The following is a 25,612-nucleotide window of genomic DNA, read 5'->3' as shown; positions in this document are numbered from 1 at the left end:
TTTCTCGACACAGCGTTCATCCCTGTAATTGTTCAGTGGTAGGCCTAACTGTTTCCAACGATGACCAGCGGATATGCCTTGACCTTGGTGAACTTAAACCTGCATTTTAAATCGCGGCATGTCTGATTCATTGGTAATAAAATGTGTTTACATTTTTCAGACACGGGGACACTTGTCGGCGTTTTTTAGAGCTGAAGACGTTTGGTTGCTCAAGACGAAATCTGTCTTCGGGCGCTGATAAATTATGCATGCAAGTACGCAACGCATGCTCAGTAAGGAAGCTATAAAGCTGAACTTTGGAGTTCGGGTCGTAGTTTTGCTCGTATGCACAGCTACGTATAACGGGTGAAATCTTAGATTATGGCAGGTGCAGTGCTTGAAAATCTCAGCACTCGGAAACTCATCGTCCTCTGCGTGGGTCTGCTACTCCTACAGATCGTATTCTTCCTCGTTGGAGGCCTGATTGGTGAGTATATATGCTGGACAAGTTTGTCCGACTTCAACTCGGCTCGTTATCTCGTGTCAACTTCAAGTTTACTAAGTCTCGTGTCACCTAGCTCTGTCACATTGTGTGCAGTGATTGTGTGTGCGTGTCAATGAATGTACAGTAACTGTTACGAGTGCCGTATAATGTGAGCCATATTGCTGCTCTAGCTCATCCTCTGTGCCAAATCGAGAAGTTCGCGTTGGGTTCATCATTTCTTGTACATTTGAGCGTCGGGCAGACGGTACGCGGTCTGGAGCTACAACCAGGCGCCTAATTCACACTCGTCATCGGAGACCAAACCACGGTCTCTCCACCGGCGGGTACCTTGTTATTACAGTCGTCGGCATCTTGGAACAGCGTACGTTTTCAGTCGCGAGTCGTCGACCGAATCACGACATACAATGTAATGATGGCTACAGTCGCGAACATTACGAGGAAAGCGCAGAAGATTTCAGTAAAAATATTTCGGAGAACCGAGCATCGCGTCGTCGTGTGAAGTCTCGTGTGTGGCATGTCTGCTCTTTGAATGCCCTTCAAAGGACGCAGTCGACGCTTGATTGTCTTTTCATTCACGTAGGCCTATACTACTAGAGTATCGTTTCATTGACATCTTTACAATAGTAACCCCCTAGTGCGAAATTCCCCTCTGTTGAAAACGTATTTGTTTGAAAATTAACTCAGGTCATTGATATGATTACTCTGGTGGCCAAGGCGATTCTGCTGTGCAACATTCTGTCAAATTGATGCAAACGAGGGGAAATTCCACAAATTCTTGCTTTTTCTCACCTATATGTCGGTCTTTCTGTTACGGTCACAGAGCGCATAGTAATTGTAATTCGCCGTTTCTGGTCGGAATATAAAGACTAAATAAGCTTGCCCCGCGGTGAGACCGTTTTTTCCCTTTACAGTAAAACCCTCTTAGATACATCTGCAAGATGACCTCAGTTTTGAGTGGCGAAGGTCATGCTAGGTCCACAATGTGACCAAGGGAAACCCTCCTCGGAAGCCCTAAAGTCCTCCGTTGTTAGCTTTTGATGACCAGTTGAACGGATATCGGATATTGTAAAATTGCTTATGGCTATACATCCTGAAAGACTAAAAAATGGGAGTTTTACTTAAACGAAGACAGGGTAAAAATATTCTGATACGGTGGAACGGCGGTCGATTTTTGTCTTGAAACCGTGGATCCATGGAATTGTTTCATCAAAGATCCCGCCATGTTTACTTGCTAGTGTCTCGTTTACATTTCCATGACCTTATTTATTTATTTATGTAAAGGTTGTCTGGCATTTGAGGTAATACTGCTGAATTCCCTCCACGTTATCCGCACCACATCTTCCCCACAATACACATGAAAGCCAGCCATTTGATGCCAAACAGTGTCATGTTGGCTTTCATTTTTGCCCAGAAAATGTGTAATTTTTTGCTGAAATCATTGATATTGGATACATTGTAAACTGATGAATATGGGGTACTAGTATAGAGGGTGTATGTTTGGAAAAACCTCATTTGAGTCTTTATGCTCAAATCTAGCCCTGCAGAGCAGGGCTTGATGTTACCGGCCACTCAGTCCTACTACGCAGAGCACAGAACAAGCTCAGCTCTAACATAACTATTATACCTCTGCTGTTGTGATTGTGGTAAATTTGTCCTTTAGAGGCACAAGTTTCTTGTCTCATATGACAGCTCAGTTTTTAAGAAAATGTTTCTGTGATTTTTGAGAATAGGAGAATTTGGATAAAAAACACCCAAAATTTCAAATATCCGTCACATTTAAATAATGGTAATGCCAGTGTAATGACAGCAAATAATGTTTTTCCTTAATTTGTAAATGAAAATTGTTTGGCACTTAGACTAAACATTTGGAAGCTTTTGTGGTTTCCTGATAATGAAAGAATTCATGATTAGTAAATTAATATGGCTGCACTGTATATATGCTGCTAGAGTTGTCTGTTTGATTTTTCAAAATTCAATGTACATACATGTACCGGTACCTTAGCATTATAACCTTGGAGTATTGACACTGGGCTGTGTCTATGTTCCTGAATATCTGTGTTTCCAAAGAGATGCCGATCCCTAAAGTACAGATTCCCACAGCCACAACACATGTTTTTGTTTCTCATGTGTTCATTGAAAAAAATGTGTTAATCCTCTCCTTCTCCGTTTCTAAATTGGATTTGATTCAAGTTTGGTATTCAAAAGTCGTTCACAATTTCCAAAGCTGTGAACAGCCTGATGAAAGCCAGTGTAACTTAGGATATTCTGTGTTTTGATAAGCACCGTTCCACCAAATCATGGAGTTCTGTAGAAGCGCTTCTTTCTCCGTGGTCAAATATACAAAAGAAAAGACATCATAGGCCCTCCACCAAATCTAAGAATTTATGTAGTATCGACACTGTAATTCATGTTGTATTGACCCTGTCACCACTGAAATGCTCTCTAAGCCATACTGACACTTCACTGATAAATTCTTAGATACCAGAAAAATTGATCGTACAGTATTGCTTGTACTGGTAAATTGATTATGCAAAGAACCTAGAAATTCCCAAATTTCCCTGAACAGTTTCAGGAATGTGTTTACTTAGCAGAGACATTGGTCACTGCCATTGCCTTATTAATCAAGGAATTCATCAATTCCTTTGAAATGTCGATGGCTTTGTCTTGACATTTGGTTGGTTACAGGGTCAATTGGCAATTGCCAGTTAGCACTAACACACACTATCCCCTCCTCTTGACCCAGGGTTTATCAAGTTAACCCTTTGAGTGCTGTGATTTTTCCCGCCAAAATTTTAGTGCAACATTTTACCAATTTTTATGACTTTTTTGTAATCTTTTTTTTTTTCAATTTTGGACCAAATGGACAACAAATTTCATCGGCTACAGTCTTTTATCAAAATTTTGGCAAAACTCTGAAAAGAATTGACTGTGCACATTTTATAAATGAGACAAAAACTGACTTTGGTGCTCAAAGGGTTAATGCCCACCTCAAACTGAAGAGGTGGTAGCTTTATATTATGTAGCATAGTTGAATGACATGTGTACCAACATTTATTTTGTTCTGGAATTACTTGGTACATCTGATGAAAATCAGGTGAAATTCCGTTCTGTAGCATTTAGAAAATTAATAAATAAAATATTTTAATAAATGAGAAATAAATTAAACATACAGAACAGCTCTAATAAATAAATATGTAAATAACATACTCTTGAGGATAATGTAGAATTTTGATTAATAAATGGTTTTTTTTTTGCATGGACACAGAACTCGTTCTGTCCGTTAAATCATTGAATAGCGTGAATTACTTACTTTTTAAAGGCAAGTCTGAAGTTAAAGGAAGTGAAGTATTTTAGAAGAGATGTATGTCGATTTTTCTGTAGCAGTTTCAGAAATAGTCCAGTGTGGAGAAGGTTGTTAAAACTTTAAAGAGGACTTTGTGATCAAGTATTCCCTGAGATCACATCCATTGTGTGCAGCAATAAGTAATTTCATTGCGGGATTACTTCACTCAATGAAATTTACAACTGTTGTTTTAAACTTTAGCACCGATGTCCTATGCTCCAAGGAAATCCTGTTCCGCAATAAAATCTAACCTTTTGAATGTGTAGCACACGCTGCAAAGGTTTTCTGGATTCATTAATTTTGTTGTAAATTTCATTCTTCGCACTGTTTAATCCCTTGATCCTAGATTATTAGAATTTTCAAAACTTAACCAGTATCAGAAACCAAAGAGTTGGTGGCAGTTCAATTAGCATACCTGCTATCCCTAGTGCTGTCTTCTCATACAATTTATTTATTTGAACACGCAAAACAACTGAAAGATTTTAAAGATCTCAATAGTGTTCAGTTGTTTGATACGACCAAATCTTACTGGTGGCATTCTAAATCCCTCTATTGCTGTAAACTTCAAGGTATTGCATGTATTTTTTCATGAGTTTGTGATGGAAATCACCCAGACAACATACCGTACACCACTGTGTTTACGGCCTTGTCACTGATTTCAGAATGTGGCCGACAATCTTAATAGATAATTATTTTAACAGAAAGGCGGACCTTTATCAAAATCTTCAATCCCCATTTCCTAGTGCAGGGATCCAAATTTACTGTTGAAAACAATGGAATAAGGTCAGACCATGAAAGAGTTTGGGGCAGTGGTTGGGGGCAAGTGTTGGGTTGAGTGTACGGTGATTTTGTTGTATGCAGCAATGTGAAAAAAACAGGAAAACCAATAAACAGTAATATTCTGGTGGTTTTTTCCATTTATAATTCCATCCTCACTATGTTCAGGCCGTAAACTTCTCTGATTTTCATCCTGTTTGTAAAACGTATTTCCTTGTTCCACTCCATTAATCACACAAGAATGTCTGGCGTTCCATTTTCAACACATTGTACCTGACGAATGTTCAATGTTAATGTTGATAAACACAAATTAATTTTGGTCCAGAGGAGAATTAATTTGTCAACAACAACATTGCAAATAGTACACAATGGTGTGTTTGCTATTGGTAAGAAACTCTACTCGTTTTCTATAAGAAAAATAATAAAAATATGATGAAAATTGGCAGCTACTGTCCCTATAACTGAGCTGATGTAGCGTTAGTCACAATCCAGTGCTTTTTTGCAATAGTTGATTATTTTTGTACATGAAATGTTTGATATGTTATGAACAAAAAATACAAGTTGTACACACATAATTCTCACCAAGGAATTCCCAGGAGTTCTTCCATTGATTCAAAGACCTCAGATCTCACAGTTTGGAAACTGTGTGAAGTATTTTCTGCTGGTTGTAGCATACTGGATCGATTGGTGATGCGTATCGGATGAAAAGACTTCACCATTGATTTGTGAGGTTAGGTTTTAGGCCAATAAATACTGATGACATATCCTGAAAATTGAAATAGCAAAATTTCCAGGGTCATGGAAAATTAATAGTCAAACTTTCAGTTTTTGTACACGTAAGTACACCACAAATACTCTGAGAACATGATTAATACATTTAACCTGGTCATCAAAGGTGGTAGAAATTAGTGTTTTCGGTTGTTTTTAACAAAATAGTCATGTCCTCCATGTACATAATAGATCATCCTAACAACTCTCCTGGTAAAAACCGTACTTGATATTACTGATAACCACTACAGCATACATGTAGAACTAGGTAACAGAGGTTCTGTGCACTTCAATTTGTCAAGCTCTACCACACTAGTACCAGTCACTGTCCCTTTGTACCACTTTAAAGAGCCAGTAATGTCAACTTTTGATGAGTTTTTTCATTATTTTTATTTCGTATACCAATTGCAAGTTTGAATCTACTCCCAGAAGAATGTTGAAACACCCACTATTTAGCTTGTAAACATAGCGACCATAGTGTAAAATAAATTGTTATTGTTTACATTTGAAGTCTAGTCTGAACCAGAATTCATTGGTCAACGATAACAACGCAGTCTACACATGTACAGGCTGAGTTGACGAGCTGAATACTATGTATCTCAATTAATCCATCACTAACTGGGTTTTTCTGTTTGACCGGGAACAATTTTTACACATTACATGTACCATGTTTATGTCATAGGGTTAATCAGGAAAATTTGAAGAAATTCCAATATTGACTCAATGAAAGTAGAAATGTGAACATTTAGAGGGCAACTGCATCGATCAGACTTTGGGTAGAAATTGAAGATGCTTCAACATCACCATTTTTGCATAAATTATAGTTCATATTTGCATGTTCATACACCGAACCCTGTAATCCACTGGATTTTATAGATCAGCTATCAGCTATAGTAAGTGCAGTAATTCAAATGACAAATATTATGCTTGTGAGGCAAATGCATTATAGTATTGTTTTTGGTTGTCGAAACATTTTAAAAGAAGCATTTAAAAAAAAAATTAGTGTCCATACATATAAAACTAGCCAGTCAGAAATTTTGATGTTGACTCGTATGGAAAAATGCACTGTTCCTCAGCATCCTCGGAAAACCTTGGAAAGATGTGCCTCTGGGTGTTCGCTAGTTGTGCACAATGTACCTGGATTTTATGATGCAAGTATCCACGTCTTTGGGGAGATATTACCAAGATTGTGTCACAGACCATGAAACTCACACAGCGTTTGCCGCCTGTTTTTATCACCGAAAGATATACAGCCACTTTCATGTAAGGGACATTCAGACTAATTTCTATGTTACATGTCCACAGATTAGTGTGGGGAAAAAAAGATACGTTTTTACTGAGGGAAGAGATAATCCTTTACTTCGTTAAATAATTCTGTGTTGTGTTGCAATAATTTTATTATTGTAAGTTTCATCAAAATCATTGTTTTTCTCTGAATACAACTGATATTTAGGCAGTCAAAAGAAAATCACCCCTAAAAAACCAGATTTTGTAAAAGTACTGAAAGATTTCCTGTAGTATTATCAAATACATTTTTGATATCATATCATCCATTTTTGGATTTTTACGCATATGACTTTCTTGACAATATTTTCCCTGTCCATTGAATCAGCTTGAGGTATGGATATATAAAGAAACTTGATAAGCTTGAATTCATATGTAGTGTTTCTCATATTGTCATTAACATCTAGCAAGATTTTTTCGTTATTGTTGAACAAAATTTTAAGCAGGGGAAAGTATTTTTTTTTCAAAGATCTTGTTATTGTTGATTGTCACATAAATTTAATAAATGAGAACTTTATTTGATGAAATTGATGAAATGACTTGATTGATATTTATTTGTTTTTCTGATGTAATGAATAGTCGAAATCTTGTCTGGCCTTCAGAAAAGAAAAATATTAGCCCTCCGTGTGTTAGTGTCAAGAAACCGTTACATACCTCCAACCCTGTCATGCAATTTTATCATTTGTCATTTTTAAGTGTACTTTTCAGGGAGAAACCTGAATTCTATTCAAAAACCAGTGAAAAATGATGTTCTTTCTTGTTTGCTGAAGAGGAAGATTCATTTCAAGGAAATGTGAAGGAAACATTTTCTGATTGTGAAGTGTAAAACAGCACTGAAATGTGTAGCAAGACCTTTTCAAAGTTGGATTACTGCTCTATAGTATAGTCTGACCACTGCATACTATTGCAGCACAAGTTTCATAATAGGACCGTGCCTACAGGTACATTGTGACCTTTCACCCTGTTTTGTGTGAAGTAAGCTAGCATATCGCATGTAGTCACAGAGTCTTTGTTATCCTCGCAGGGTAAGGAAGGCAGGTAAAGGAAAGGGGTGATTGGTACTTGTGCTTACGTTCAGGGGATTTTGAAGGATGGGCCACCTCTCTGTGTGTTTTTTAGCAATCCATTCACTTGTTAATAAGCAAACCAAGAACACATTTGCATGGCAAAACAAAATGCAAAATTATACATTGTTATGTAGATTGCCACCCTGCTGTTTTTTCCAAGTGGTGGAAAAAATTGAAAACTGTAGAAAAGATGGAAAGTGGATAAAGTCTGTTGGTTGACAACGGATTTGTAGATGTGACCATTGATAAAGTTAGCAATGACTGATCTTCAAAACAGCAAAGTGAACATGAATTTTTTGATAAAATCAATGATTTGGAAAATACAATTACATGTCTGTGAGTATTATAGACTGTTACCTGAGATGAGTGTTTGAGGATGATAAAGCGTACAGTGAGTGAAGATTGCAATATGGATGTATATTTTGTGATTTTTTATGTTCAAAATCTAAAGGAAAATGGAAATAAACAATTCTGAAGTATTCCCATCAATTTATAGTTGGCCAAAGCCCAACCTTTATCTCTTGATATTTGCCAGTGTCTGGAGGTGAAAATCAAATACTCAGCTAATTTTGTATGACTGAACGTCAAAATTACCAATTAGAAGCTAAAGTTTTAAACAGATAATCGTAGTTTCCCAATAATTTGTTTCAACTTTTCCCAATGCATATTTACATGGTATTTTACCTGTAAGAAGATGTTTTTACTCGTAGTAAAACTCTTACATTTTCAAAGATTGGCAAACAAGCTCAATGTCTGTGGTTGCAGCTTCAGCGCAACTGTGTGCATGCATAGCCATTGGCTATCATTGACGATGTGTAACCAACTCCAGCCTTTTTAATGGAGAACATCTCCAGCGCTTTAGATTCATAATACAATCATCTTTGTAAGGCATTGACCCTACCGGCTCATCACAAAATGGTAGAAAAGAAAAACCATTGCTATGAGAATTCCATTTTAGCTGAGGATGACATTTCATTAACATCCAGAATGTAATGACAGAGAAAAGGTTAGCAGAGGTGTAATTACGGATCCCAACTCAAGTAGACATCCCGAGACAGAATCGTTGGAAGAAATCGTTTTGTAGTCCGGTCACGTGAAATGAGATATTTGTGCAATTTAGAAAGTGAGTCACACAGCGTATCACTGATTTCTACATCAGAGATTTGTTAGCATTGAGCCGCTGTTTATCCACCATTCTGCTATAACACCCAGCCAATCAATAAAGAAGATCTGCCCGGCTAAATCTCGGCTAAATTCCTGTAATTTGTCCTCGGCGCTTCCCCGGAGACTAATTTTCCGCTGTGCACTGCCAATTAACCCCACTTGTTGTTAATTACTGCAAAACAACATTTAATAAAGTGTGATGTGAGGAGCAATTTTCAAGTTCAATGAGGTATGAAAGCCAAGGTAGCCGGCCTGATGTACTTTGCACTTATAAAGCTGTCGATTGAAACTGTGTCTAAGAGCAATGCCTCAGTGCGTCTGATTGAAAAAATGTACTTGCACTTTTGTAGACTTTGTGTAGGATAGTTCGATTTTCCAATTGTGCTTGTTCGCCTGTCTCGTGTCAACTTTGTAGTTTTTAAGAACAGTTTGAAGAACTGTCATGAATGAGTGTAACAATTTCATTTTTTTAAGATTGAAAATGACAGAGGAACGCTCAGAGGTAAAAATAGAAATAAATTGCACAACAAAATAACTTTAAGACTCAACAGAAAACTTGTTTCAAAAAGAGGATTTGTCATAGACACAACTTTTGATTGAATTATTTTTGCCAAAATTTTGTGGATTTTTGTCTTGATCATAAGTCCCTTTTTTTCCCCCGAGGCAAAAGTTTAAATGCCCAGAAAGTATGCTCAGCTCTCAGCTAACTTGCTAATCTATCTTCCTTGAGTTTCTTTTGATTTGATAAGCCATCCATTCAACGCCCAATCAACAGTCTTAACCCTTTTCCTGCCAGACAGTAATAACTGTATCACTTCCCCCTCAGCCAAGTCAGTAAAAAGCGGTATTGAGCCAAAAAATGACGTATTTTCACCCACTTGGCTTGGTATGTTATAGCATCTTTTGTCCAAAAAAAATCAACTTTACAGTATTACCATGTTGTCAACAGCCTTCAAATATACAGTATTATGTTAAAATACATCATATGGAATATGTTGTGTTTCATTAATTTGAACCATCTTGACCTGATGGTGAAATATGGACTTGGCAGGAAAAGGGTTTAAAATTGATATTTGTGTATGAAATAATTAAAATATCATGTGTTGGAGAAGTTTTTTTTGTGCTCCTATAATTTGGAGATGTCATCAGCAAGACAGAAACATTAAACACAATTCAACTTGTTAGAAAAGTATTAAGTCCATTATTTCAGCAATTTGTATTCGATGGCCAACCAAAGTTCACCAATATGGAACTTACTACATGAATAGTTGAGATTATTTATTTGAAAAATGAAACGGACATTGATTATCCAACCTACGGTATTGATCTATCATATGCTTGCATGCTTGATCGAAAAAATCGTTTAATTCACTCAGTGAGATGTGCGATCAACCTTAAAAGCTGTTGAGTTCCATACATATTCACTATCATAATTGTTACACTCTGGTTGTCTTCTGAATGTCTTTAATCTGCTAATTCCATAGTTTACTGAAATTTGCTTAGTCTAGACATGTTGACCTGCAGGAATGGTGAAATTCAAGTTTTTTCACCGATGGAAATAGGAAGGAAATATTCGCACGGAAGATTGAATGATGCAAATTGCTGATATGGTTGTTGTCCTTGAGAACAAAACAAGTCTTAAATGTTCCTTATATGTTTTTTGCTGATGGGAATTTGTTGCCATAGTGACACCTTATGGGGAAAAAAAGAAAAGTAATTTGGCAAGCATAATGGCATGAATTTATGTCATCTTGGGAGAACTTTCCAGGTTTTTCTGTACTACCTCTGTGTCATTCCGCCGCCGTTTCATCTCTGCCGACAGAGACTGCCCGTGGAATCAAACGTCACGGAAGGGCAATGAAATGGAAAATATTTTATTAAAGTGAGTTCGTGGAGGACAGGGCGATAAGTACAGCCGATGAGTCATTCTGGGGTAGGCTCCAGTCAACGGCAAATGAAAATGGTTGCTTTTCAGTGGAAACTTATGGAGCCTTATGCTCCAGGGGGTTCTGTAGTTAAGCATTAGAGTGGTGAAACAGAGCTGAGATGACAGTCTGAGATAATGCCTCTATCTGCTACAATTAGAACTGTCTACATCACCTCTAAGGGTTTTTTCCTAAGGTGAATGATTGTGTCTTCTCATTTTCACTGGCGTCAGATAGATGAGAACTTTTTCCCAGCCAACAAATTTATCAAATGTACCTTCTCTCCTTCTCTCTTGTCAGATCTCTCTCTCTCTCTCTCTCTCTCTCTCTCTCTCTCTCTCTCTCTCAGTTCCCTTCTTTCTCTTCATAAGAAATTTCAAATGTAATCTCTCTTTCTGGAGCTTGCTCTTGGTCTCTTTTTCTGTTTCAATGTTCCATTGTATCAATAAGAAAATATACACTGAGAAAAATTTTCCAAGCCATGAAAAACATTTTCCAAGCCATGAAAAACATTAGATGTCGTGAGCAGTTTTTCTGCCTCAATTAATAATTTCATTTCTTAAAAAAATTCCTGACATAGCCTTAAGAGTTTCTAAATAGGTATGGTATGTGATTGTTGTTTTGATTTATTTTCAGAGAAATCATTTTGACTTATGATATTTTGGAAAATTCCACATAGGACGAATAGTGATAAATGTGTAATTTTGACTGAAATGATTTATTTTACTTGATCAATAGTTTTACGAATATGATCAACACCTCGACTACAAAGCTTTGATGAAAGTTTATGTTTTGAAAATGTCTCTCTAAATGTTCTTTCAAAATGTATTTTTCAACTGAGCGAGTATAATTTCTCTGTGCTGAAAATGACGAAATTTCAACAGTTTTATGCATAGAAATATGATCAAATAAAATGCTTGGTATGACTATCCAGGTTGATACATGTACTCAAACCAGGAGTGTTGCTTGTTGTTATATCATATAGAAAGGGCCAATCAAAATCAAATTTGTAACACACCGTAGTTTATAATGTGATGGGGTACTGCTTTACATGAATATCTATAAATTCTAGCATTTTAGGCCGATAATGATCCCATCGGAACATCAAATGATGAAGTAGACTGTTAGTATAAGTAATACTTCAGTATTTTCAATATCTCATAGATTTCTACAAATATCATTAACAAAGTCTCTGTGTTGGGATGTTGTGTTTGTTAATGTTGTATTGTTCAAGAGGTCTGGTATCGTAGTTGACCATCCTAAAAGCAGCATTTGTGGTGAGTTTTTGATCTTAGCAATTAAGTTACAAGAAATCAAGATTTGTCTCGCCAAACCAGAATGTCTGTCAGGTAAAGCTGTGCATTCCTGCAATGACTTCATGAAAAGATTTTAAATTATTGATGTCCCTGTGCAACTCTGCATCATATCTTTTTGAACAAAGTTATCAGCTGAGTGATGCAGTGACAGCATGCCAGCAGTGTTGTGAGAATTAACCCTTTTGCCACAATGGTTTGGTCTAAGTCCATTACTTTCGATGGCAAAGTTGGACCTCTCTACAATTAAACAAGGATGGAAGGGTTAAGTCATACAAAGTTTGGATAATTTCATGCCAAAACTGGCCAAAGGCACTGTTCTTCTTACGTTTCACCATCAGCGAGTCTGCCGCGGGAACACTGCAGGGTGACTTGCAAACTTGTCGTCAGCCCGACTTGTACTCGAAACAGATCAAAAGTGATGCTGTAATTTCTTTCATCTAGCAGATATAATTCGCAATCGTTACATTATTTTTCAACAATATTAACGTTTATGGCTGATTTTAAATTTAAGAATATTTCCTGCCATTGCAATGTGCAAACCGTTTACCCTTTTCCTGCCATACAGTATCACTTCCCGCATCTGCGAAGTTAGTGAAAAGCGGTATAGAGCCAAAACGGCATGTATTTTCACCCACTTGGCTTGATCTGTTGATAACAATTAAAACAGCAACTTGATCAACCAGTTGATCTGAGAAGTTAGGTACTCAGTAAAGTTTGTATAGTGTTAGCCTGTGGTCTAGGAATATCCTGTTTGAGCTTGAAGATTTGCAATACAGATTTTAAAATTACAACATGGTAAATTTATTATGTCGACTCACTGAAAGACTTATGTACATATAAAAATGTCTATGTTGCTTTCTTTTCTCTCTCAGCTCCTTCTCCAACGTCAGCAGTTGTCCATCTTGCCAACAAGTGCGTTGACCATGGAAAACACCTCCACAAGCACCAGTGGTTTACGCCGTGGGGTCCCAATCACATCAAGTGTGAAAAGGTCAAAGATTTTGACGAAGCCATTCAGAGGCAAATCACAGCGGAGCAGATCGTGTTCGCCATAGAGATGCCGCACCGGCCCAACAGGATCACCAGATGGTTTCAGTACATCTTGGCTGTGATGGACGTCACCGTGGAATACGACCACAACAACCCTCTGGGTAGGTCAGAGTTCAAGCTGTCATAAAGCTGTGATGCTCAGAATGTCGTCGGAGGTAATCACACTAAAAGTTTGCCGCGTGTATGCAGATGACTGATTTAGTGATGTTACCATGGCGACATGCTGATTTTATGGAGCCCTCTTATGATCCCCCTGTCCTTGAATCGGAAACTCACAGCATCTCGTATATCTGTTCAGAAGGTTATTGAACGGCTGTATAACCTGCCAGAATATTTGTTCGCTGCCGTACACAATCTGTCAGCTAGCTCTCAACCTGTGTTGTGTAATAGACTCTATTGAAATGCTGTATTTACAACCTCAAGGTCTTTTCAACAAGTTTGGTTTCAAAGTTGTCTCAGCAATGTATGTACCAAGTTTAGAGTCTATACAATCAGATTGTCCTCTTCCTGTACATTGTATTACCCCCCAAGTTGGTCTAATCTATTACTACTGGTACATTAGTTAACTTGTGAGAGGTCAGACCATCACAATGGGAAGGGGGAGGGGCGTGGAAGGTTGATGAGGGGAGCTGAACTGGCTTCAAGTGAGCCATGCTTAATCAGGTTTTAGAATAGAACAAAAAGACTGTCTATTCGTCGCTTTTGTCAGTGCTGTTGTACTTTTCCTGTCTAGTCATTGTATCATGTCTAGGAATTATTGAATCCATTCATGGCACAGTATTGCATGGACTTTCTGTGAAACCAGTTCTGTAAAGATTCATTGTGCCGATATGAATAACTCACATTTTATGCTTGCAGTGTGAAATTGCACACCAAAGTACGAAATTATGTTGTATTTGTACCTACAGATTTTCTTTAGCTTTTCAGAAACAAAACAAAAAAGAATTAATGAAGATAAAGTTTTGTATTCCAAGTTGAAATCATGTAAACCAAAGTAAAGTCAAAACATAGCAGCTTTCATCAGTCAAATAAAGAACAACTACATGTAACTCACGTTAACCCTTTGAGTGCTGTAAATTTTTTAGTGCAACAGTTTACCAATTTTTATGAAGTTTTCTGAATTTTTTTTGATAATTTTGGACCAAATGGATATCACATTTCACTGGCTACAGTTTCTTATCAAAATTTTGGCAAAAATCTGAAAAAAATTGACTGGGGTATACTTTAGAAAGGCGACAAAAATTGATTTTGGCGCTCAAAGGGTTAATGGAAGGTCTTCCACATGCACTCCAAGCCTCCAGTAATAGGACTCAATGCTTTCTTGTGAAATTTTTATAAGCTGTGCTACACAAATATGTCTCAAGGATATGGTCATAGTTCTGTTGTCCTGCAGTCTATATGGTTGGAAGTGGTTCGCTTTTTAGTCCCTGCTGGGATGAGTCCAGAATAGGGACGTATGGATCGTGTGCTGTTCGTCTGTCTGTATGTCCGATCATCAACGCAGATACTCAGACATGGCCCTTGGCACAAGGATAATAAACTATGGAATACATATACTTGTCAATTTGTTATTCGATATGATCCAATATGGCTGCATTTTGTTTCCATTTTTTCATGTTTAAAGCCATTATTCGGATATGCCTTGACTGGTTTGTTTCAAACTTGGCACAAAGGCAATACCCTATGACTTACATACATGTATGTACCGGTATGTAGAATTATTTCATGATACAACCAATATGGGTGCCAGGTTGCAACTTTGTTTCCATTTTTTCATGTCTAAGCCATTTCTCAGACATGCTGTGACTGTTTTCTTTGAAACTTGCCACAAGGATAATACACTGTGACATACATATGCATGTCTATCAGCAATACAATCCAATATGGTCACCAGGCAGCCATTTTCTTTATTTTTCCATATCCAAAGCCATTACTCACACATGCCTGGACCAATTTCATTTAAACTTGGCACAAAGATAGCACATTATGACTTACATCTGTATGTCAAATTCATTTGCGAGACAATCTAATATAGCTGCCAAGTGACGGTTTTATTCAGACTTTTTCATACCATAAAGCCACATCTATTACCCAACTATTACACAAAGTTGGCTTTTAACTAATACCATTCATACTTGGTACATCAACAGTGCACATACACATCAATACAAGGTTACTATTTTCTCAGCCCATGTACTTTGACCAAATTTACTTCATTATGATATCCGTCAGTGGTTTCAAAATTTATTGACCAAGTGGGGTACTATGTACCGGTATATAACTTATTACTCCCAAGTTTTGTAAAGCTCTGATAACTTTATATACGGTATAAATAAGTTTTAACATTTTGTCTTCTATTTTTGTTCTGTTTGTCATTTAAGAATACATTTTCTTGCTCTATTCCTTAATTCATATCGAAATTCTGGTGTTCAATATGTCAATAGAGCCTACACTATGCGATGTCTAATATTATTGTTGACCAATAATTTAGTGTGTACAAGAATTCACTTGTCAAATATAACATTTAAGGTAGTATGTGCCTCAAAGTGTGAGACTTGACTTGTGCTCAAACTTTCCTCAATGAAACTTTCAACCATTTTCTCACCAAATCAAAAATATAAATCAATGGTCACTTTTGCAAATTTTGATACCAGAGAAAACAAATTACCTGACTTTTACCGATATTTGAAATTCAAAATGGCCGCCATCCCTGTGTTAACTCCAAAGGGAAAATAAAATTTTCACAATTTTTCAAAGGTAAGACAATGATAATGTTTCTTACTCCAAGAGCTTTAAAATGAGAAAGAATTGTAAAAGTTTGGGAGTCTTGAATATCTATCCACAAGACACCTCCTATACATATATATTGTGTTGGCAAGGCTAATATTTTTATTTCAATATACTTTTTGAGAGATGGATATGAAAATTCATTTCAAGAAGAAATATTATGAGAAAAGTATAAAAATTTACCACCGTTGTCGGTTTGGTCCTTTTTTCCTTTTTACTTGATCAACTAAAGACCTCTATTTTGATATTATCTGTGTACAGGACCCAATCCAGTCATGACTTTGGATGTTTCCCTTGGTTACCGGGACTTTGAAGATGATTACGATGACTGGAAGATGATAGCTCGATCTACAGAAATGAGAAAAATGGATTGCAATTTTAGCAGGCCTTACGTGAGTTCATGACGTTTAACATTAATTTTGACATTTTATGAGATCAACAGTTTACTTGATTGTACATTCAAATCACTGATTTATGAACAAGGATAATGGCCAACCAAGAAAAAGGATTTTTGTGTGCAGGTTGTAAAGTGATTGCCCCAAAGCTATGTTATTTGCTGTAAATGGAAAAACGATGTAAACCATTTTTTTCTGCTTAATCTGAAATTCATTCCTTAGGAGACAAACGATCGTAAACTGATGATCATTGCAAGTGCAACCATTTAAGCCAAACATTATCAGAGTATGCGTCACGGCTAGCCTAAAGCCTTGTCAGCTGTATCATTTTGCATTTTACCCAACGAAAAAATACCATCTAATCCATGGAGAAATGTTTTGGATCTCCGTTACTAAGCTGCATTGTCTTTGAAAATGTCACTGTTTCAATCCTTGGTGAAGGGTTTGGTTGATTAAATTCTGTTGCTTACGTGTATACATGTATTTCATATTTGAGTTGCTACTCAAAAATTATTTAGTTGTTAAAATCCAAGTAATACATTTCCAATCAATGTTTGGAAACTGTTTGATGGTCATACTTTGGTGATGATTTCTATATATTAGGTTCGTTCGATTTCTAACTATCGAATTGCAAAGTTACAAAACGATAGAGCTAATGGGGCTTTTAGTAATGAAGATAAATTATTTGTAGGACTGTACCTTAAGTGTGTCATAAATGGTGATGACCTTGGGTCAAAGGTTAAACTGACCTATCACAGGAAAACTTGATAGCATGTAGCTACGTCTATACAGCCGTCTTGAAACTACATGTATGCAGGAAAATTTGAAGACAATGCCTTGTTACTCTGAATGAGATCTGTCTGACTGAATATAAATGCTCAGAGATTTTGTATGAAAAGCCAGCTACATGTACTTCATCAGCTGAGTATGCTTTAAAAAATCACAATTTGCTATTTTTCTTTGTATGGTCATGCTTTTAGCATCCTGACAACAATGGCTATGCCTACAACTGTGACTTGCTGCCCTTCTTTGAGCTAGGCAGCGCCCACCACGACCATTACCTGATCAACATCAGGTTACCGATACACGACAAGGAGCACGGCCCTGTCAACCTTGGTCTCGGAAAGCTGTCTGATATTTCCATCACGGTCAGTTTCTTATAATAAGCGACTTGCTGTTATATTTGTATGGCTAACCAACACAATGCAGTGTGTATATTTCATTGAAATGTGAGTGACCTGCCAATCATACAAGGGTTGAGGAGCTCGGTTGTTCCTGAAACTTGTTATTGTTAAGTTAGAGAACCACTCTGTCATTTACCCGGTACTGTTTTTGAAATTTTGATTATATATACGGTATGTGGAACTTAAATATATTGGAAATAGGTATAAAATGAATCATGTTAATGACTGCTGTACAGACAGTATTTTAATAACAAATCCATAAAGATGCTCTTCCATTTTACTTTTTGAATATAAACGTTCTCTGCAATACTTGTTTTTTACAACAATTCGTGTGGGTACAACATCTTTGTGAATGTTTAATTTTAATTTCTTCCATCAAAAAAAATTATCTGTAAAAAGATTTTGAATTACACCAATCCATTTGTTCCCTGGAAATGCTGTAACAGCAAATTTAGTTTCACAATAGAATTTACATTTTCACATCGAAATTCACACTTCCACATAAATGTAAGTAACATTCATAATTATTGTTTTGTGTTTACATTTTTATTGTAACCCGGTCTTTGTTAGATATAATCCCAGCATCTTTCAAATAATTCATCATCCTGATCTAAATCATCTGAAATTTACCCCCACGCAACGTATGTATCTGTATAACTCTGAAACCCTCAGGAGATTCACCAGAATGGAGGCTTTACCAAGGTGTGGTTTGCTATCAAGACGTTTGTTACTCCACTGCTCATAATGCTGACTGTGTGGTTCTGGAGGAGGGTCTGTCAACTCAACAGGAAGTCTGTCCTGATGGAAAGGTAGGGTTCAATGTTAATGTCTACAGCCCTGGTCTTCCAAGATTGTCAACGGCAGCAACTTGAACTTTTGATGATCTTTTGCTATTTCTGTTCTCAATGTCAACTATACAGTATCTTGTTCTACTCTCTGAAGCATGTTGAGATACACAGTGCTCAGCTTGTCAACTCTGTCTGTACATGTGCAGACTGTATTGTTATTGCTGACAAGTGAATTTTGGATCAAAGGATGTGCACAATCACAAAAGACTGAATTCATTGAAATACCTCCTAGATCAAACTATAAATCACCAGTTTAGTGCCTATCAATAGCCTGAATATAGATGCTTGTATTTGAAATGATAAAACTTGAATTGTCATATATTTTGAACTCAAATTTCTCATAGTTTCAGACATTTTGTGAGTACAAAGGAAACCCAGAAGAAAATTTTGGCACGCAATAACAGACTTTATTTCATCTTTGTGGAAATGAATTTTGAAACACAATTTGACATTTTACTGCCTCAGATTAATGCCATACCTTCAATCAACATCTGAACTAAACTGCAGACATACGCAAATATATTAAGCATCTATGTTCCTTCATGTCTTTAACAACCCCTGCTCCTTTTAATTCTATTGACAATTAACAAAACCTCATATCAGAAAGCCGACTTTTTTTTCTTTATGTTTCTATTTCAGAACCATATTAGCGCTGGGAATTTCCCTCATAATCCTGGATTGTAAGTTTTATTGTCTGCCGTAATCCCCGTGGTTACGACCTCATGCTGCCTTTCTAGACACCTCTGAAATGGAACGGCAATAAAAGAAAATGGAGCTCTAGAGTGCAATGACATCAAGGCATAGAATATAAGGCCCACGGTTAAAAAAATAAAGAGTTCTTGAGATGAATACTGAAAATGTACCGAAATATGAACATATTTGTAAAATGTCATTGCTCATGAAAGAAATCTAATGGGCAGAATTGAAATAAAGCATTGCTGGAATCTAAAAGTGGGCAATCCTCAGTGGGAATAAAAATTTGATTGTACTATACCGTGAATACTGATCATGCATGGAGCCGTAAAAACAGCCCAGTCATGCCGGGAATACAATACAGTACATTCTACATAAATTATAGCATAGCACTGTCAAAAATTCATCTACCATGAATGAATTTAATGTGTCAGTATGAACCGAAATTTATCTATTAATATCTTTATTTATTTATTTATCCATGTCCTCATTTATTCTCATTTATTTAATGATGTTTGTAAGCATGCACACATGTATGATAGTTTGTATGTGTATTTTGAGTTCATAGGCACACTTGTCACATCAAACTCATTAAAGTTATCTCAGAATAAGATTGTGTGATGAATTTCAAAAAATTTTACGTAGATTGCTCAAGTGAAACAAAATTGTCTCTGTATCAAATCATAGGATTTTTTTTTTTTCGCTGTTTAGTCCCATTGGAATGGCTGACGCTGTGGGTTGACATACCGTTCATGTTGTTGATCAGCGACATCAGACAGGGTATCTTCTATTCCATGTTGCTGTCTTTCTGGATCATCTTTACTGGAGAACATCTCATGGTAAGAGCATTCTCTTTTTTCAATGTCTCTGTTGCATTGTTACCCATCCTTACCTTGGCCTTAAAGGTAGTATGCACCTCGAAAGTGAAAGACTTAAACTTTTCCGCTAACTTTCTTCAAGGGATCTTTCAATCATTCTCTTTCAAAATAAAGAATAAAAATAGGGGGTCACCGTGCAAATTTTGGTACTAGAGAAACAAATTACCCAAGATTTACCGATATTAGAAATTCAAAATGGCCGCCATCCCTGTGTTAACTCTATGGAGAAATATAAAAATTTTCGAAGTTCGAAAAACTAAGCTGGTGAAAAGTTTTCTTTCACCAAGAGCTTTAAAATGAACCCCCACATGTGGTATATCAGAAGAGAATTGTAAAAGTTTGAGAGTCCGAATGTCTGTCCCGAGGTGCGTTCTACCTTAAAGCTTTGTGTGGAGACTGCCCATTTCCATACTCAGCCATTGCTGCCAGAGTGTATGCATGTACCGGTTCATGTATGTACACCATTGTACAACTTTTCAAACATTCTTTATTCCTTCTCTGGCATTTGCAGCAATCTAATGATCAGTAATTTTAAAAACTCAAGAAGACAAGGCACAAAATTTGTGATCACTTCGGAAAGTTTTACAAAATGTTATAAATTTGACCCCATGAGTAACTCGTTTAAACTCAGTTAATTAGAATCAATACATGTGTAGAAAAGTTTGTCCAAAGCTTTCTATGGTAGCAATCTGCCTGGCTTAATGTGTACTCCCTAAGATAGTGTTGAATTTTCATACAGCTTTTTATAGCCTAGTTTTGTACATTTCTCGGTCGTGACCATTAATTCATTTTTGCAATGGTTTCATGTATTGTGTCTAAAACCTGAGGTGAATACACGCATGGGCATCCATTCATTCAGTATCTTTCAACATGTCAAACAATATAAATAGTGTCTCATATCAAACAAAATTCATGAAAAATGACCGACTTTGTCCCTTTAAATAATCAGTATTTTAGAATTTTACAGGTAGAGTTCAGACAGTGACTTTGGCCACATCTGACGGATGGTGTCCATTACTTTTATTTCCTTGACTGAAATTGTCAGCTTCTAGTCATTATTTAGGTCATATTTATATCTGTGCATGCATAATCTAAAAAAAATTGAAAATGCTTAATGGGTTTATGGTTGTTTACTCTTTCAGGACCAGACACAGCGTAATCGTCTGTCAGTGTATTGGACTCAAGTTGGCGCTATTGTCTTTGGTTGTCTGTGTCTCTTTGTGTTTGATATGTGTGAAAGGTAAGTTCTTTATTTCTAGAAATGATTTCATACTTGGAAAATTCGTACAAGACTATGGAGCTTTGCTAAGTAAAACCAAATCATGCGAGTTAGTCTGATTCTGCTGTTTTGGATCTGTTGTTTGATCTGATTTTTTTGGTTTTTTTTCTTGCTTTGACTTGTAGGGGAGTGCAGCTCACCAACCCATTCTACAGCATTTGGGTGACAGAAACCGGCAAGAACTTGGCTGTATCCTTCAGAAATTGATGTCAGTGTATTGTGTACGTTAGCCACCTCTCTTGTGTACGTTAGCCACTTCTCTTACTTGTATGTGTGTTTAATAAAATGTGTGCATTTTTTGGTAGTCTGCTGTTTTAAGGTTATCTCTCTATGTCAAGGATGATATTACTCAAAAATTCAAAGGCATTTGAGGGACGAACAAGATATTCCTTCCTCATGATGTGCAGCGTGCTCGGAAGATTATATCTGATTGGTTGTTTGTCACTCATTACGGGAAGGCTCCATTAACTTAGGAATACCCTACTTCCCTAGAGGATCAATTTCACAGACCTGCCTTTCCTACAATGGCACTACAATAGCACCAGCTGGATTAGATAAACATAACAATGGAATATTCACACCTTGGGGAGTAAAAGTCTTCTGTTTGTCACCCGAGTTGGTCAGGCAAGGACTCGGGTTTCAGATACCATGCAAGTTAATGCAGTCTTCCCCTAATGTATTCACAGCAACTTAGGGAGTATATTTGTATTTCAATTATAACAGTCAGATTCAGCCAACCAATTGAATAACAGCTTCTGAGACGCTGCACATTGGCCCAAATATTGTGTTCAAATATATTTGGGCAAATGCACTGTATGTGAAGAAACTTTCTCAGTTGAATGATTTGTGTATGAAACAAACATAAAGATTGGTACAGGGATCCACAAAAAGGTGTATGTAGGCCAAAGTTCTTCTTCTTTCAATCATACTTTTGCTAATAGCTCCCTGTTACTGGGGAAACATCATTTTATAGAAAGTAAGAAATCTGAATTGTCAATAATTCAGTCATTCATGTTCATAATAAACATGTCATTAAAGAAATCAATAGGAAATGTTTCATGAATTAGTTGCTTTGCAGCTGTGCTACTTATACACTCTTGTATTTTCAATGGTTATGGCTTGTTTTAACCCTTTGAGCACCAATGTCAATTTTGTCGCCTTCATAAAATATACCCCAGTCAAGTTTTCTCAGATTTTCGCCAAAATTTTGATAAAAAACTGTAGCCCATGAAATGTAATGTCCATTCACTCCTAAATTATCAAAACAATTTTGGAAAAATTCACAAAAATTGGTAAAATGTTGCACTGAAAGTTTGATGGGAAAAATTACAGCACTCAAAGGGTTAATCCAATTTCTCTTTTGTGAACTCGGTGCATATTTACCCAGTTCTGTTGGTTACCTCATGGTTACCTTAACTCAAACCTTACATTCAGATGGCCTTCATCATTGTTGCCGCCATATGTGCCAGCGTCTACTTCATGTTTCTGTGCTACATGGTCTACAAGGTATTCCGTAACATCAGCATCAAGAAGACAGCTCTGCCAGCCATGGCTAAAGCCAGACAACTCCACTACCAGGTGAGTCAGGTAGCAAAATTCACCCTGATGAAACCATAGTCACATCACCCACAACCCTACCCCCACCAACCCCTGCCTCTGAGATGGTTTGCTACCACTCTGATAGAAGGCAGGTATTCACCTGTTGGTCAGTGGAGTATCTGGAAAGTCATAAAATTTTCAGACATTTTATTGCCTTTAATCTTCACCAAGCTGATTGATTAGAACAAAATTCACCCTGATGAATCCCCTGCCTCTGCAATGGTTGCTTCCACTCTGATAATAGAAGGCAGGGCACTCGCCTGTGGTCAGTGGGGTATCTTGAAAGTTGTAAAACCTCCAGACGTTTTATTACCTTTAATCTTCACTGGGCTGATTGGTCAATTAAAGCTGATGGCGCTGATACATACTGAGTAATTTTGTGTGACTTCATTTACCTTTGATGGCAGCAGCTGTTGATAAGGCTGTACTCTGATACCTGATGTGTTGCTGATCCTTGTTCAGATACATGAATACTTAGAAGGGACGAAAGCTTTTACTTTTGATAAATCAAGTACATTTCTTACTCTTCAATTTCAAAAAGGCTGGAGTGTCAAGCAAGTCAACACAACAATTGTAAACTCTGTGCAGTGTTATGGTTGAGAAACGAATTTTATTCTCTGCACTATAATTCAGTTGTTAAAGATGTTAGATGTTACACTTATATAGGCTGTATAAATATTAAATGCATTTGAGTATAATTTTTTGAGTAGAACAAGAAACCTCTTTTTACAGACAGAATACAATGGAATATGTATAATAACTTACAGTTGATGGGGGGATAGTATAACAGAGTTTCATAAAAACACTGTAAAGTATTGGCTCTTTAAATTTCTCTCATTCATGTTATCTGGCTGGTTCTAAGATGAAGGAAAATTATTTATCGGTGTTAACCTTTGAGCTAAGTGAGAAATGGGTTAAGAAATTGATAGCATCTAGAAGTGTTGATAACTGTCACTTAGCAGTGTTTCAAGTAATGATACTGCTAGCATTTTATCTTCCAGGTTCCCATCCTGTAATGCCGATTTATCTCATTGACCAGGGTTTCATCTGTCGCTACTGATTTGTTTCCTTCATCAGGGTCTCATCTACCGCTTCAAGTTCTTCATGTTTTTCACTCTGCTGTGCGCCGCCATGACGGTCATCTTCTTCATCATCACACAAGTCAACGAGGGTCACTGGAAGTGGGGCGAGGAACACACAATACAAGTCAACAGCGCTTTCTTCACCGGCGTCTATGGAATGTGGAATATCTATGTCTTTGCTGTTATGTCCCTGTATGCACCATCACATAAAGACAAAGACAAAATGACAGCTACCATCCCTAATGGTAAGTCAATGTAGAAAAAACAAAAGATTAGCATGAATTGGCCTGTGAGGGCATCATGAGACGTCAATGTAGTTTCATGTCTTGTGCTGGTTTTCATTCATTCCTGTTATTCACATCTATAGGACCATTCAGTCTTACAACAAGTCATTTTAAAGATCTCGGTGCTCATCTGTTCCTGACATTATGTAAAATAAGTAACAGTATCTGTAAAAGTAATATCAACCGTAATGTCACTCTGGAGTGAGTTATTGGAGCATAGAAGTAGCTGTAACAGCATTAATGGTATTGTCTTTCCAAAGATAAACAATGTCACTTTGTAAATCGTAGAATATTTTTCACGCAGTCTCTAAATATGGAGAGGTAAGTGTCCAGCTAGTATTGTGATAGAGTTCATGTGTTATGTGCTTTATAAAATCTGCTTCAACATTTTTTGATCGCTTGGTTTTCAAAACAGGCGAGGTGAGCGGATCAAGCAACGAGGAGTTTGAAATGAAACACACGTCCACAGTGACCACCTCGGCTGTCGATGAGGAGCCATCTGAACTATACAGGTTAACAGGCAAGGCTGCACAAGACTAGAAATGTGATCAAAGATCCCAGTAAGCCATCTTGGTTATGAACCTCGGTCACTTTGAATATTACCACACGAGCAAGAAAAAAAGTTGTGCTATTGTCAAGGATAACACAGTTTCTTAAGACAATATTGAAGTGAAAATTGACCAAATGAAACTTCCTATTTTGTCATTTGAGTTAGAATTTTTTTTATTTATTTATTTTGTGATAAATTTTTTGTTTTTATACAGCTTCATTATGTTTCAGTGTAAATGTAAGAGTTCCATATGAGCGGATGTTCACAGGTGAAAAAAGATGTGTTATTCCTGTGAACCACGGATCTGTATTCTTTTCTTGAAGTTAAGAAATCTTAGCATCCCTTTGAATGATGCAGTATATTGTTTCTGGATAACCGATGACAGCAAAATTCAAAAAGTGGTACTCCACCAAATATTGAAGGCAATACAGGGTTTGTGTTTTTTTTATTGTTAGATTCTAAATTCACATTTCTACAGAAATATGTGCTTTTTGATCTATAACAATAAATTAGAAATATTTCTTATTTTACTTCTTCATGAATACTTTCCAATTTTGAAATCCACTCTGACATTCATAGCTATGAGCAAAAGAACCACATTTCATTGGACAAGCCACAAGAGCTAAATTGCTGCTTAAACTTTCTTTAGTGTATTGATCTAAAGAGGGCGCTGTTTTCATGCTGTTGACTAGGTAGAGATATCGGCTGACAGAGGTAGTGGTTTTCTAATCTTTGCAGATGATCATGGTAACGAGGGCTATATCTTATCAGCTCTTCCGATATGACATTCTGGGAAAGATTTTGGAAATTATCCTCTGAAAAAAGTAAAGATTCTGCATTTAAGAAAAGTTATGT

At 36.8% G+C, this 25,612-nt stretch overlaps 1 protein-coding gene across 1 annotated transcript; it reads left to right on the top strand.

The window, feature by feature from the left end:
• Nucleotides 1-268: 268 nt before the first annotated feature.
• Nucleotides 269-24,925, top strand: LOC139138694 (protein wntless homolog). The gene is made up of 12 exons (XM_070707190.1): nt 269-466; nt 13,001-13,279; nt 16,227-16,357; nt 17,341-17,508; nt 18,217-18,353; nt 19,032-19,072; nt 19,797-19,924; nt 21,106-21,203; nt 21,368-21,431; nt 22,677-22,820; nt 23,919-24,168; nt 24,623-24,925. The coding sequence occupies exons 1-12, from the start codon at nt 361-363 to the stop codon at nt 24,745-24,747; spliced, it is 1,671 nt and encodes a 556-aa protein (XP_070563291.1). The 5' UTR covers nt 269-360; the 3' UTR covers nt 24,748-24,925.
• Nucleotides 24,926-25,612: the final 687 nt, after the last annotated feature.

This window comes from Ptychodera flava, chromosome 8 (assembly GCF_041260155.1).
Source record: "Ptychodera flava strain L36383 chromosome 8, AS_Pfla_20210202, whole genome shotgun sequence".
Classification (NCBI taxonomy): Eukaryota; Metazoa; Hemichordata; class Enteropneusta; family Ptychoderidae; genus Ptychodera; species Ptychodera flava.
Note: the sequence above shows the minus strand (reverse complement) of the source record. Positions and strands in the feature narration are given on the sequence as shown.

What these genes read in the sequence shown, in the direction of transcription:
- LOC139138694 (XM_070707190.1), top strand. Translation starts at nt 361, where the DNA reads ATGGCAGGTGCAGTGCTTGAAAATCTCAGCACTCGGAAACTCATCGTC. An exon ending in TTCCCTCATAATCCTGGATT is followed by an intron (nt 19,073 to 19,796) that starts GTAAGTTTTATT and finishes TTCGCTGTTTAG; the next exon opens with TCCCATTGGAATGGCTGACG. An exon ending in GACAGCTACCATCCCTAATG is followed by an intron (nt 24,169 to 24,622) that starts GTAAGTCAATGT and finishes TTTTCAAAACAG; the next exon opens with GCGAGGTGAGCGGATCAAGC.